General features: G+C 44.3%; 1 protein-coding gene across 1 annotated transcript in view; it reads right to left on the bottom strand.

The window, feature by feature from the left end:
• Nucleotides 1-16235, bottom strand: part of PLG (plasminogen) — a 275833-nt gene that overhangs the window by 67891 nt on the left and 191707 nt on the right. Inside the window, exons 8-10 of the mRNA XM_073560188.1 lie at nucleotides 15757-15919; nucleotides 12394-12518; nucleotides 5583-5748 (exon numbers count right to left, since the gene is read on the bottom strand). Of these exons, the coding sequence (XP_073416289.1) occupies nucleotides 5583-5748; nucleotides 12394-12518; nucleotides 15757-15919 (454 nt within the window). The remainder of the gene's footprint in view (nucleotides 1-5582; nucleotides 5749-12393; nucleotides 12519-15756; nucleotides 15920-16235) is intronic.

Genomic DNA, 16235 nt, shown 5'->3' with positions numbered 1-16235 from the left:
TCCGCCAATGCGCCTTTAATGGTGAAGCACTCCAGTACTTAGTTACCCTGGAATACCTCCTTATAGATGTTCCTAGAACTCTCACTTGTATGACAGACAGCTGTGGCCTGCTCGGGGATGCTCCTGGATCCTGGCTCTCTATCAGTTTGCTGTTGTGTCCCAAGTCTTGGATGGGAGTAGTGCATTTACAGCCAACTACTCCACCGGTGTCTGCTGCAGAACCATAAGTGTCCATACAACCTCGGGGACCGGGCCCCGGCCTTGCGCTTAGAACCTATAGGCAGGGTGCTTCCTTCCAACACACGTCCTCACTGTTCTATTCTCCTTCGTTCTGTACTATTCTCTCTTTCTTATGGATGCTTAGGTTACAGATCAGTGTCCTTCTTCCTTCCTTCCTTTCCCGTGCCAGCTGGCTCAGGTCACTGAGTCACTGCAGCACTCCTTCCTCCATCCCTTCTTCCAGGGATCCCCACTCCTCTCCGAGTGGCTTCCTCCCTCAGTCTCTCTGACTGACTGACCTCTCATTCTAAACCTTCCCAGTCTTTTAGGTATTCTAACTCCACCCACCTCCCAGCACGTCCAGTGTTCCAAGCAGGGAACCACCAAAGGTGCTCTGCTACTATCTAAGCACTGAGTCGCAATGTGGTTGTGCAGAACTACCCTGGTGTGTGGGGTGTGAGTGTTGAAGCATGGAAAGGAGTTCCCACCTTACCTGGATGGTGGAGCACTACACCTTAGGAGAAGGTGCAGTACCTCTGTGGTGACTGAGCCTCAGGGGTGCCACATACCCCCCCGTTAAACACAGCACGTCCGCGGGCTGCAAGGTAAACAAAAAGCACAACACAGGAACATACAAAATTTTTGTAATGCTGAATAAACATTTCTTATACTAAACTTCCCAATATGAGAGGCACTGTTTCTTAAACGTTGCAAACAATTCTTAATTATCTATCTAAAATTCTAAGTCAAAAAGTGCAAAATTTCTTTTTCTCTATCATCTGTTACTCACTATCACTTCAGTATTCTCTATCAACACATTTTCTTCATTATCTTTCCTTGTTCACATTGTCTACTTTTCTGTCATCAGCTCAAAGTGACATTCATCATCTACATTTTCAATTCTCTCTGCTTTATTCCAATTTTTCATTTCTCTATCAAAACATATCTTAATTCTGTATGAAAGCTATTTACCCTCATAAAACACATCATTAAATACTTTACATCAAAACATCAATAATTCTTGTAAACACTGGACACCGCTCCCAGCCGGGATCTCTTGCAGTGTCCTTTGAGGTAGAATTCTATTCTTCGAAAAGTGTTCTATGTAAAACACCTTATCTTCACAAAGTGTCCTATGTAAAACCAAGAGAGGGCACCTAAAGACGTGCAACTATTTACAATTGCAGTTCTGGATCATACAGCGTCCATGATCTCCTCAGTTCAAATGTAGAAATTAAAATTGGGCAACACTGGAAAAATAAACTAAACCATGATGCAAAAAACAAAAAGGCACAATGGTGCAAAATACCCTCCTGAGTAATGAGAGTTATTAATGCTGATCTCCTCCTGGGGTTCTGGAAGCTGGTGAGCCGCTACCAGGTGAAATACTCTGGGTGTCTTCATCTTGTTGCTGGTTGCTTGCTAAGCGCATGTATTCTGCTTCCCAAAGGGAGAGATGAGGGCTGGTCGGGGTAATGGAAAAGGCCATGGAAATGTCTACTGCCCGTGGTGACGGCATACCCGCTACCACCGATGCACCGCTGCTGCTCTCGGTGATTCAGTCGGCGCTGCCGCTAATCCTCGGGATCTGATTCTTCAGTGTCCATCGGGACCTCAGCTAGCGGCACCGCAGTCAGGGGTCGGCGGCGGAGGTCAATTGGGCCATTCCTATTTGTGGGTTCCGCTCCCATAGCTAGGGTCAGACCTGGAGTGGTAATCATACCTGACGCTCCCAGCCGCAGTTCCGGCTCCGGTACCTGGTGATGGACGGCGGCTGCCGCAACTCCCGGAGTTGCTGATGGAATGGACCACAGCTGAATTCGGGCAGGGGTAAGACCGGTCTCGGCCGGGATCTTCAGTGGAGGCCGGTACAACCGCGCTCGGTCCAAACGGGGACGCGGTCCCGGCCCTCCGTTCTGCTCCAGAGCCCTCATATATCTCCTCCGGACGGGACTCATCCAATGACAATATCGATTATGAGGTGGTGGTGGCCGCTGCTGAGGGTGTATCAGCAGTCGCAGCCTCCGCAGGGGCGGTCTGGGAGCGAGTAGCTTCTCCTCCCCCCATTCTTCTGTCTTCTCTTCTCTTTCCATCATGGCGTTCTGGCGTTCTTCTTCCTGCCTCGGCCCCTTTACCGCCACTGGCTTCTTCTGCCCCTCCTTCCGGGGGCGGCGTCTTGTTCCAGTGCCTCCATATCAAGCCAGTATACGAACCCCTCGGAGCGTGGGCCATATTGCTGTCACATAGTAATTCAGGCAGGGGAGGCCCAAGACTCTTCGCGGTCTTTTCCTAGGACCTCCCATCTCTTCACGCCCTTCTTCTCCACACCAGCGGCCATTTTCAATGTTCATGTCACAGTCTATTAAATTGGGTCTTCTGCACATTTTCAAAAGTTCTAAGTCCAACAAATCTCAGGCACAAAGAACCCGATGGCATCGGGTCTCGTCATCCTGTTCGTGACGCCATGTTGGGTCACCCTCCCAGGGCTGCGGGGTACTCGGTACCGGGCCGGTGTCAGCGGGATGTTTCACAGCGACGGTGAAATAGGCCATGAACAGGGAATCACCCTGGATAGGACATAGCATAAGTAATACAAATTTTATTTAACACAGCAAGCAGAAAAAAGATTATAAAAACATTAAAAATGGTCACAAATGTGACACATACACAAACAATCCAATGCTCATAATAGCGCAGCCCACCTGCTACCAACTAACACCCTCACCGAGAATAATGCCTATATCCCCAGGTCCATGTAAACAGGATTCTCAATAGGAGAATTAATAACCCCCACACATAGATAATATAGAGCATATGAGTCAGAAACACCAATAATGTACAAATACAATGAAAAAATGATGAAATTCCAACCCAATAATTACAAAAACAGTACAAGGAATAATATAAACCCAAGAAGGTGCTGATCACTATGAGGTGTGCAAAAGATAGAAATGCACACTAAATAGACCTCATATGTACGTAGAGGTACCCCAGCCCAAGATCAGGCATAGGGAGACCCTGGGTCTCTGGCTCTACCTGCCCCACTTCTCTTTTCATGGGTTTTGTATTGTGCTGATTTGCATGTGTAGTTATCATTTGGGGTGGTTATGGAGATTTTCTCTGTCCACTTAGACCCTCTATAGCCCCTAATGGTCTGGCTGATCTGGTCCTTGATGCTCCCTATGCCTGATCTTGGGCTGGGGTACATTGGATTGTTTGTGTATGTGTCACATTTGTGACCATTTTTAATGTTTTTAGAATCTTTTTGCTGTTTGCTGTGTTAAATAAAATTTGTATTACTTATGCTATGTCCTATCCAGGGTGATCCCCTGTTCATGGTCTATTTCTTTCTCTCCTTTTTGTCAAACATATGTACTATTCAGGTCTAGGTTGGATCCCCTTAAATCCTTTCGGTGGTGCCCCAATTTCTTTGTTTCTCTAAGGCTATGTGCAAACGCTGCAGATTGGTCTGCGGATTTGTATCTGTGGAACCGCAGGTAAAACCGCAGGTAAAATGACCTGCGGTTTTACCTGCGGATTGGCCTGCAGTTTTCCCCTGTGGTTTATCATCTCTACAATGGAGGAGATGGAAAACCGCAGCAGAATTCGCAGAAAAGAAGTGACATGTCATTTCTTTCTGCGGATTCAAAACCGCAGCTTTTCCACAGTTAAAAATCCACAGCATGTGCACAGCAGATTGTAAATCCCATAGATTTCATAGATTTACATGTTACTGTACACTGTCTGCAGAACTGCTGTAGATCCGCAGTGGCCAAAACCACAGCAGATCCGCAGCAAAAACCGCAGCGTGTGAACATAGCCTAAGATAGGAGGTAAGGGCTCATACTCACTTGCGAAAGACTCGCACATTCTCGTGCGAGCCTCACGCATGAAAACCTGGCACTGCCGCTGGCTCTGGGACCGGAGCATGCGGCTACATGTATTTCTATGCAGCCACACGCTCTGGTCCGAGTGCCGGCAGCAGTGCAAGGTTTACATGCGTGAGGCTCGCACGAGAATCGTGCGAGTCTCTCGCAAGTGAGTATGAGCCCTAAGGCTATAAGTCTATCATTTTCTCAGTGTAGAAACTGTGGTTCCAGTAATTAACACTAATTACATACTTAATAACCCTATTTCTCCAGGTAAATAATGTTTCAGGTCACTACAGGTTCACTTTAACCCTTTCACGACCTTTGTTGTACTAGTACATCAAAGGTTGTGTCCCTGCATTTGATGCTGACTCCGACAATGAGCCAGCATCTTTTCCCATATGCATCTACGGGTACAGTGGTGCTCCACCCTCAGCTGTTAACTTGTTAAATCCTGCTATTAATCACTGATCGCGAGAGATTTAACTGTCACCAACCGGAATTTCATCATAAATCCCACCCATCGGCGCACCTGTCAAGTGATCGTGGGGCACCAATGGGTTGTCATGAGAGCAGGGAGTCTGCTGATGACCACCGTGCCTGTCATTGTGAATCTCATGTGAATACTGGCGTTGATAGGAGATCGTGATTTCTTCTATATATAGCTATGCTGAAGACCTGCCATGTGTAGCACAGGTGATCGAACACTTGCAGCTTCAAGACTCCTAAGGGGACTATTGAAGTCAGTAATAATTGTGAAAAAAAGTTTTTAAAAATATAAAGAAATAAAAAATAAATAAAACATTTAAGAAAAAATACACTTATTTGGTATCGCTGAGTTCAGAATTGTCTGATTTATCAAAACATAAAATCAATTAATCCAACGGTAGGCGGCGTAATGAGAAAAAAATCAAAATGCCAAATTTATGGTACTTTTTTTGCCCATCACAACATTGCAATAAAATGCAATAAGAGGCAATCAAAATATCCTTTCTACCCGAAAGTAGTATCATAAAAAATTTCAGCTCAAGCTGCAAAAAATAAGCCATCACTCAGCCACAGATACCCAAAAATTAAAACACTATGGGTCTCGGAAAATGGCAACAGAGCAAAATTATTTTTCTTACAAATTTTGGAATTTTTTTTCACCACTTAAATAAAAAGAACCTATACATGTTTGGCATCTGCAAACTCATACTAATCTAGGGAATCATAATGGCAGGTCAAAAAAAAAAATGTGGAATTGCACTCTTTTACAATTTCACCTCACTTGGAATTTTTTTTCATTTTCAAGTACACTACATGGTAAAATCAATGGTGTCATTCAAAAGTACAACTTGTACCCCAAAAAACAAGCCCTCATACCACTATATTGACAGAAAAATAAAAAAGTTATTGGTTTTGGAAGAAGGGGAGGAAGAAATGAAAGTGTAAAAACAGAATGTCGCAACATGGTGATGGGAAATGTCATAGTTCAATGAAAACTTTACTCACCCATTTGGATATTTATCGGGGGTTTTTGCATGTGTATGAGGCACCATAGAGCTCCATTCCTGGCATCTTTTACCTGAAATTGTCATGTAGTTTGTACCTCTATAATTTTCTCCATTTCCGGAGTAACAATCTGAAACTGCGGCTGATGTAGTGGGTGCAGGTTTTTCTGTAAAATATAATGATATAAAGGACTTTCATACATACATATACTTTATTTAAGTGTTCATGCCATTGTTAGACTATGATAACCTGCCATACAATACACATGAATAGCAGCACAATGAAGTGACTACCATATTTTAGGAAGTATGCAAGAACTTTGGCATTAACGTATTGACCTATCCACCATCATCAGTATGAGACTGGTGGGTCCCCTCACTCGGCTCCTCTACCAATCAGTTGGTATCTGCTGTTCTCAGCGCTGGATGTATGTAGAAATCCACAGCTCCATATATTTTTTTAGTGGCGACTGAAAAGTACTGCAATTTGTCTCACATTCAAAATGTTTTATTTCATTATAAAGGTGAGGGACGACGGAAATGTCCCTCCTGGAATGTGCCCCCACCTTGGCATTCCCCCAGGCCATAAAAAGAAATGCAATATTTATCTTTAATTAAAAACCAAGGAACAAGTTCTTTAAAACTTGGTCTCCACTAGTGTTGAGCATTCCGATACCGCAAGTATCGGGTATCGGCCGATACTTGCTGTATCGGAATTCCGATACCGACTTCCGATATTTTTTCAATATCGGAATTCGGCATCGGAATCGGAAGTTCAGTTGATTGACGGCCTGACGTCATCATGATGCGCGGTGTGTGCGCATCATGATGCGCCGTCATTTCGGGCCTTCCGGGGGTCTCTGCCGGCCTGCCGGGGGGCTGTGCCGGCCTGCCGGGGGGCTGTGCCGGCCTGCCGGGGGGCTGTGTGGACTGCCCGGGGTCTGTACCGGCCTGCCGGTGGTCTGTGCCCATCGGGCGATGCCTGCTACCATGACAGTGATTGACACATTAGCCAATGATGGGACAGTAGTAGTCCCATCATCCGGCTAATGTGTTAAATGTTAAAAAAAAAAAAAAAAAAAAATACTACATACATACTACATGCTACATACATACTACATATATACTACATACATACTACATACATGCTACATACATACTACATGCATGCTACATACATACTACATATATACTACATACATACTACATACATACTGCATGCTACATACATACTACATACATACTACATGCATGCTACATATATACTACATGCTACATACATACCACATACATACTACATGCATGCTACATATATACTACATGCTACATACATACCACATACATACTACATACATGCTACATACATACTACATACATACTACATGCATGCTACATACATGCTACATACATACTACATGCTACATACATACTACATATATACTACATGCATACTACATATATACTACATACATACTACATACATACCACATATATACTACATACATACTACATGCATGCTACATACATACTACATGCTACATACATACCACATACATACTACATACATGCTACATATATACTACATGCATGCTACATACATACTACATATATACTACATGCATGCTACATACATACTACATGCTACATGCATGCTACATACATACTACATACATACTACATGCTACATACATACCACATATATACTACATACATACAATACATTCATACAATACATACATAGACATACAGTACATATAACATAGAGTAACATACTTACCAATACTTGTCACATTGTTCCCCGAAGCCATTGTCTTTCCGGAATAAATATTAACATAACAAACCACAAAAATACTCACCCACGATCCGAAGCAGTCCACGAGTGTGTCCCACGACGATCTTGGGTAGAGAACTGCAGCATCAGCTGATGCTGCCGTTCTCTACGGGCTGCAGGAATCCAATGACGGAAGGTAGGTATCCTTCCGCACTGTATTCCTCCGCCACTTAAAAAAAAAAAAGTCCCTAGTCTCACTTTATGCCATTGCTGTGTGGGAAATTCCCACACAGCAATGGCATAAAGTGAGACTAGGGACTTTTTTTTTTTTAAGTGGCGGAGGAATACAGTGCGGAAGGATACCTACCTTCCGTCATTGGATTCCTGCAGCCCGTAGAGAACGGCAGCATCATCTGATGCTGCAGTTCTCTACCCAAGATCGTCGTGGGACACACTCGTGGACTGCTTCGGATCGTGGGTGAGTATTTTTGTGGTTTGTTATGTTAATATTTATTCCGTAGACGACAATGGCTTCGGGGAACAATGTGACAAGTATTGGTAAGTATGTTACTCTATGTTATATGTACTGTATGTCTATGTATGTATTGTATGAATGTATTGTATGTATGTAGTATATATGTGGTATGTATGTAGCATGTAGTATGTATGTAGTATGTATGTAGCATGCATGTAGCATGCAGTATGTATGTAGCATGCAGTATGTATGTAGCATGCATGTAGTATATATGTAGTATGTATGTAGCATGCATGTAGTATATATGTAGCATGTATGTGGTATGTATGTAGTATGTATGTAGCATGTATGTAGTATATATGTAGTATGTATGTAGTATGTATGTAGCATGTAGTATGTATGTAGCATGCATGTAGTATATATGTAGTATGTATGTAGCATGCATGTAGTATATATGTAGTATGTATGTGGTATGTATGTAGCATGTAGTATGTATGTAGCATGCATGTAGTATATATGTAGTATGTATGTAGCATGTAGTATGCAGTATGTATGTAGCATGCATGTAGTATATATGTAGTATGTATGTAGCATGTAGTATGCAGTATGTATGTAGCATGCATGTAGTATATATGTAGTATGTATGTTGCATGTAGTATGAATGTAGCATGTATGTAGTATGTAGTATGAATGTAGCATGTATGTAGTATGCATGTTGTATGTATGTAGCATGTAATTTTTTTTTTTTTTTTTTACATTTAACACATTAGCCGGATGATGGGACTACTACTGTCCCATCATTGGCTAATGTGTCAATCACTGTCATGGTAGCAGGCATCGCCCGATGGGACTTGTAGTCCCATCGGACGATGCCTGCACAGACCCCCGGAGCCTGCACAGCCCCCCGGCAGGCCGGCACAGCCCCCCGGCAGGCCGGCACAGCCCCCCGGAGCCTGCACAGTCCCCCGGCAGGCCGGCACAGCCCCCCGGAGCCTGCACAGCCCCCCGGCAGGCCGGCACAGCCCCCCGGCAGGCCGGCACAGCCCCCCGGAGCCTGCACAGACCACCGGCAGGCCGGCACAGACCACCGGAGCCTGCACAGACCCCCTGGCAGGCCGGCACAGCCCCCCGAAAGGCCCGTACAGACCCCAGAGAGGCTGTACAAGGGCAGGAAAGGGTTTTTCTTATTCCGATACCGGAAGTCCCATAGACTTGAATGGGACTTCCGGTATCGGAATCGGCGATACCGATACTTTTTTTAAAGATCGGCCGATACCATCCGATACGATACTTTGAAGTATCGGATGGTATCACTCAACTCTAGTCTCCACCAATTAGCACCAAGGTGTGAGCTCCTGCAGCTACAGGTAAACTAACTGAAGCACATGGAGACACCGTCATACAAGTCACAGCAGGCTCTGAGGTATTGAATCTGGAAAATGACCTATAATAATAAAATGCAATATCTCTGAGCCTAGCCTGTTATGATTGAGTCACCGTAGGAGGCAAAAACAGAAATGCTAGCTAAGTCCAGAAAACCAGAGAGGTTGGCAGCTATCGGATTGCAGACCCCTGAACCTATCAACACAACTAGCAGTAGCCGTGGGGGGTTCCTACGATGCCCTAGACCCCTCGATCACAGCCGGAGGACTAAATAGCCTAAAGACAGAAAGGGAAATCTAAACTGCCCCAGGGCAGACCCCAAAGCAAAAGGCAGCCCCCCACATATAATGACGGTGAAGCAAGAAGAAAGAACACAACACAGACAGAAAGATAGACTGAGCAAAGACGGGGCCCAAGCTAACTAGATAGGAAAGGACAGGAAGGCTGCTGTCTGCAATCCGTGAAAAACCCTATGAAAATAAGAGCCAACAGACTGACAGTGAAAAAGGCCCTGAAGACGCTAGGCTTCAAAAAAACTATGTCAGTACTCAGGAATATTCTGAAGACAGAGCAACAGGCAAAAGGAGATTCAGCTCACCCCAGCAGGGAATGGCAGAATCCAGAAAAGCAAGGAAAACAAAAACAAAACACAAATGCTAAAAGGCAAAGCAGAAAACTTAGCTTTAGAGGAGCAGGAATCAGACTGGTCTCCTAGAAGTCCACAGAGAAATCACCCGCAGGGCAGAAGGGCGTTGGCAGCCTTATATCCAGTCCGTGACTCCACTCAGCCAGTCATCATCATTAGGCTCAGGTGCCTGATAATCAGGCTCATTACCTTCCTTTACCAGAATAGGGAGTTCACCAGACCTCAGTGACGAAGGGGAAAATGAACTCACAACACTAGCCGAGCACATTATTGGAATCGGCATTCCTTTCCCCATGTGCCCATATTATTTAGCCACCTCCAGAACAGTACATTATGGAGTTATAAAGCATAGCTAAACAGGAAGTACATACAGTAGGCATATTTAGTCTCTATGTGCAGTAAAATCCAGCGGAACCCATTGGCGGCTCCACCAACTTTCAGAGCTTCAGATGGAAAGATATGAACAGACATTCATACTTTCAAATATTGGAGGAGAGAAGCTGCACAAGCCCATGGGTGGGCGCAAAGTGTGGGAGGGGATCGCCTAGGAGATAAGAGTCAGCTGCTCATTTTGAGCTCAGTTTTCTAATGGCCGCAGGATAACTTTAGCTGACGCAGCCAGGAAAGCCTGTAACTAAGATTTGAACCTGTGATCCATCAGCACCACCCTGTGGTCACATGCTACATAACACGGTAATTGCAACCTATCTATACCCTATCCTTGTACTACACTCTTGACTGTATACCTGTATATTGTTCTTGTAAATATATACCAGTATATTTCTAGTGCGCCTTTTCGATGATTAAATCTAAAATTAATCTTGGGCTGCTCTTTTATCTCGATTCACGAATCCCCACATTCGCACGCTCGGTTGGTCAATTGTACGCTACCCGATAAAAGCCTGTTGTCGGACGGGCTTATGTCGAACGAGGAACTGGTGGCAGAATACCGTATTGTTTTATTGAGGTACTCTGGCAGTGACGGCCTGGAGGTTTAAATATATATCCCCAGTCTTAAAAGTGCCACCATGACCCCCAGACTTGTCTCCATGGAGCACATCTGGGACATCTGGGACAACATTGCTCAACAATTATAAAAAGAGCAGCCAACAGCAAATGTTGATGATTTGCATGCCCTAGTACATTCAGCATGTCAGGACATTTCTTAGACAACCATTAATAACCTTAATGATAACATGCCAAGATGTGTAAGTGCGGCGATTTCTTTACTTGGAGCCCATACTCAATCTAACATATAAAGCTCAAGTGTGTGTATGTATGTGTGTATGTATGTATGTGTGTATGTCCGGGATTGGCATCCGCACCGTCGCAGCTACAGCCACAAAATTTGGCACAGTCACACGTCTGGACCCCGAGAGTGTCCGAGGCTATGTTGTGAGGCGAAATTTTAACCCTGCGCGTTCCAATTCACCAAACAATTTTGCCCCTATCTACATAATGGGGAAAAAGTGTGTGTGTATCAAGCCCCGCCCCTCATTATGATGTCATAATGGTTGGCATGGCGACGCTGATATCATAGGTTGCAAGCCCCGCCGCTCACTATGATGTCATAATGGTTGACTATGGGATGGAGGATGTGTGATGGTATATGGGCACTGGACTATGGGATGTATGACGGGTATATGGGCACGGGACTATGGGATGGCGGATATGTATGATGGGTATATGGGCACGGGACTATGGGATGGAGGATATGTATGATGGGTATATTGGCATGGGACTATGAGATGAAGGATGTGTGATGGGTATATGGGCACTCGACTATGGGATGGCGAATATGTATGATAGGTATATGGGCATGGGACTATGGGATGGAGGATGTGTGATGGGTATATGGGCATGGGACTATGGGATGGAGGATGTGTGATGGGTATATGGGCACTCGACTATGGGATGGAGGATATGTATGATGGGTATATGGGCACGGGCCTATGGGATGGAGGATGTGTGATGGGTATATGGGCATGGGACTATGGGATGGAGGATGTGTGATGGGTATATGGGCACTCGACTATGGGATGGAGGATATGTATGATGGGTATATGGGCATGGGCCTATGGGATCGTGGATATGTATGATGGGTATATGGGCACGGGACTATGGGATGAAGGATAATTATAATTTGCTATAACTAACCACAGTTAGTTACTATGCCCGGGCAGCACCAGGCTCTTCGGCTAGTACTGAATAAATCAAGATATTTTGAACATTTTGTTCCCATTTGTCATAATTTTATATAATTGCCATGTATGCTCCTATGATTTCCACAGTTCCTCTACTTTTTCTTCTTGATGTTGCAATTTAAAGATTTACAAGTTTTCAAAACTTAGTTATACACCTTTTTTGACAACACAAAAATATATCTGTCCTCATTCATAAAAACTGTTCTAAAATTGGTATTTCGGAAACAAGGTAAATATTAACTTTTGGGAATAACATTATCACTATGCCTTAAACATATATTTGCTTCAGAGGAGAAAATCTGCAATTTCATATAAAGAAATAAATGTATTTACCAATAGGTTTGTCATCACCACAGCTGGGTATGTCACAATATTCCCATCGTGTTAACTTGTCAGTGGTATAACACCAGGGCATTGACTCTCCATCTGGGTTTCTACAATAATTCTTTTCAAGATTCCTACAAATCAGATTAATTTATGATAATTTAGAAGATTTTTAAATATGCATATTTTTCCAGACGACAAGCAATTTTTCATTAGTGAATGCATTTAAAGGGAACCTGTCAGTTTTTTAGTGTATGAACAAAAGCCATCACTTTTGTGTTCTGCGCCATCCATTAGCCCAAGAAATCACACACCTGTGCAGTAGCATGGCCGGCTCGTGCAGGCGCACTTTGCTCTGCACTACTGGGCAGGGCATAAAACATAACTGTATATGTGCAGAGACACGTCATTCCAGCTCCTATGTAACAGAACTAGTAAGCAGCGCAAGCTGGTGATGCTACTGTACAAATGTGTGATTTTGTTGGGCTATGTGAATGATACACATCAATCAAAGCCGGAGGATGGTGATTAGAAGAAGAGAGGAAACACAGATGCCGCAGTATGTACAAGTGGTAAATTCCTGATGAAGAAGTAATTAAATACTTCGAAATGCATAGAATAAACCACCATCTTTCGCTTATCTTGTCTGGATTGGAATTTTATTCAGCAGTGCAGGTAATTTCCACCTTATTCCTTTCATTCCAGATGCCGCAGTAATGATGCCCATTGGACCAGGCCATCTGATTTAAATACAGTGCAGGAGCAATTCAAAAGATATTTAGGAGTTTATACAGGGGGATTCAGGACTCGGGAGACAATAGACAACTTTGTGGAATGCAGTTCAAGAGTTATAAAAGGTAGTGGCATTTGTTCAGACATTAAAAAAGCCTCATTTGACCACTATACAGTGCCTTGATAAACTATGCATACCCTGTGAACTTTTCCACGTTTTTTCACGTTACACCAACAAACAAATGTGTTTTATTTGGATTTTATTTGATATACCACGACATAGTAACAAGTATTTGTGAAATGTAAAATAAATGATACCTGGTTTACTAATTACTGTATTTTAAAAATATAAATTTGGAAATTTTCCCTCTTCAGGCTTTATCTCTTAACTGCAATTTACTCTGAGCTGGTGGAATGAGACTAGCGGCTATGATCTCTACCACATGTAGGGAGAAGGGTCCGGGCCGGAACCAAGGGGACCACCATCTAGGCTCCTAAGGGAACTGTACGCGGGGAACGGAGGAGGAGAGTGGACTGCTGGGAGTGACAGGACAGCAAGGGGAGGGGCGCGTATAAAAGGGACAGGGAGCGCGCAGGGGAGTCAGTTGGTGGAACGGCAGACATGAAGCAAGAGACTGTGGGAGTTTGAGAGAGCCAGAGTGACAGACGGTGACCAAAGAGGAGACCAGCGACAGAGGGGAGACTTACAGTGGCCTGCGGAGAGTAAGCGCCGAACTTACCAACAAGAGACTGCCGCTTCACTCCAATCCGGGGTCACTACCTGCCCACGGTCGTCCGCAGCTGTTACCGCTGTGATCCAGCCTGTTGCGGCCTGTCCGCCACCCCTTGCAGCCGCTGCCGCTTCACTCCAGCCCGTGGCTGTGGCCTGCCCGCTACCGCCCTGCTTCAGCCTGCGGCTGCGGCCTGTTCATCATCGCCCTGAGTTGAAGTCACCCCGCTACAGTCGGCAGTTGGGGCCTACTCCTCGCCTACAGAGAAACTCTTTGCCTAGGCCCAGGCTGTGCACATGGCTTGCCAACCGCCACTCCTGGTAACTGCAACACAACCCTGCTTGGAGACTGGTGTCTCATTGAACTCGCATACGAGCAGAACCCCGCTGTTTCTACAGGGGGTTACCTCATCAAAGGAATTCCTCAGGGCCTGTTGTGCCCCAACTCCTCCTGGGCGCCGGGGCGCCCGAAGACTATGACAGATCTTCAGCAGCTGGGCCCAGCGGCTGCGACACCAAAGCAGCCTCTTGAGAAATGCCGAGGGACGTCTGGACTGATAAGTAACACTATAGGAAATAAGGACCCGTAGTCGGCCATATCGCGGCCCTATAGCAACTGGCCTTTGTCGGGTTAGTCGTGTTCTCTCTGAAAGTGTTTGTTTGTGCAGAGTCCCTGCAAGGAAATAGCTGTTATTGTGTTTTGGTTGCTTAGCATAGCCCTAGTGGCTTAAATTTATAAAAGTTTTCTAGCCAAAGTTCAATCCAGTCTCGCGTCTCGTCACTGCATCCTGCTTACCTGCTGTTACCTACACATGCACAGCAAATTGAGAAGGATTTCTGCTCTTCTTTCCTCAGGTAGCACACTGACAGAAGCCACAGTAAAGAAATTATACCTCTGACCTGAGCTGAGTGTATGTGAATCCAGCTCTGGGGTGAGGTAAAAGACTAGTACGATCTCTGTGTGTGTCTCCTTTTTTCTGTACCTTCACTGAGGTCCTCACTCCTGCTCTCCTCTTCATACAGTATACTGGCCTGTGTTAGGGTATGTGCACACGCTGCGGATTCTGCTGCGTTTCCGCAGCGTTTTTGGCTCTGCAGAAACGCAGCAGATTTTGCTGCGTTGTACAGTACCTTTATTTCCTATGGAAATAAAAAAAAGCTGTGCACATGCTGCGTTCTTTTCCGCGCGGTTTTGCTGCGGTTTACAATCCGCAGCATGTCAATTGTTTGGTGCAGAAACGCTGCGGTTTTACACCTCATCCATTATGAGGTGTAAAACCGCAGGGCAAAACCACAGAAAAAACGCAGATAATCCGCAGATAAACCGCAGAAAAACCGCAGCACTTTGTCCTGCGGATTTCCTGCGGTTTTCTCTACAAAATCCGCAGAGACTAAAAACTACGTGTGCACATACCCTAATGTGACACCACCATGAGCCTGTAGTCTCTCTTGTCTGAACAAGATGTTTTTTTCAAAGTGGATAATAAGTTCAGGAGGCAGAGTGGAAGGGAAAAGAATGGGAAGGAAGGTGATTTCTCTAAGATGTTCTACAAAGTTTCTTATATTTGTCTGTACTATTGATCTATGCGAAGTTTGTTAAAAGTACAGTCCTCTTTGAGGTGTTTGCTATCAAAGTAATATAGCGAAAACCATCATTAATTGTGCAATGCATCTCCAGTGCTGCCTCTGTGTTGCTCCCACCGATCTTTGTTGATGTGGCTGAAGCTGTGATGTCACGTCTATAGCATATGACCCACCAGTTTTTCTTAGTGTACCTGCAGCAGTGATACCATGAATGGTGCAGCTAATCACTGGGCTATATGGTCTCATGATGTCTACCTTGGCAATCTTTTACCATAAAATTTTACAACCACTTTATTTATCAATGTAGTAAAATAAATATTCCTTACTTGCAGGGATAGTTATCTGGAGTTCTCCCATGAGTATGAGGTTCCTGAGAACTCCAAGATTGACATATTTTTCCAGTTACTGTTACAGCAATCTTTCCAGCGTACAACTCTCCATTGCCAGATAAACATTGCAACCCTGGTGGTGGTTGTGGGGTATTAGAAGCTGGAATGTGAAAAGTAGAAAAATATTATTCACTAAAGAGAATTCTTAGAACGTTAGAACAATAAACTACAATTGTTTACTTGAATCTAACGCATATGCAAATTTTACCACAGTGTCACCTACCTACCATGTACCATTGTTAATAAGTGGTTAATTTCTGTTCTGAATAAAATACAAGAAAATAGTTTGATGCTGGAATAACTTATGATCCAGTTATCATCTGTCTACGTGCTAACATTTTTAGCATTTTTATAACTAGTGGTCAGGTCCTACAGTTCCCAGAAATTGTGAAGGACATGTTATTGTTTCCAAATTT

Source organism: Dendrobates tinctorius, unplaced genomic scaffold, assembly GCF_039654945.1.
Source record: "Dendrobates tinctorius isolate UK_male_01 unplaced genomic scaffold, ASM3965494v1 ptg000293l, whole genome shotgun sequence".
NCBI classification, from domain to species: Eukaryota; Metazoa; Chordata; class Amphibia; order Anura; family Dendrobatidae; genus Dendrobates; species Dendrobates tinctorius.
Note: the sequence above shows the minus strand (reverse complement) of the source record. Positions and strands in the feature narration are given on the sequence as shown.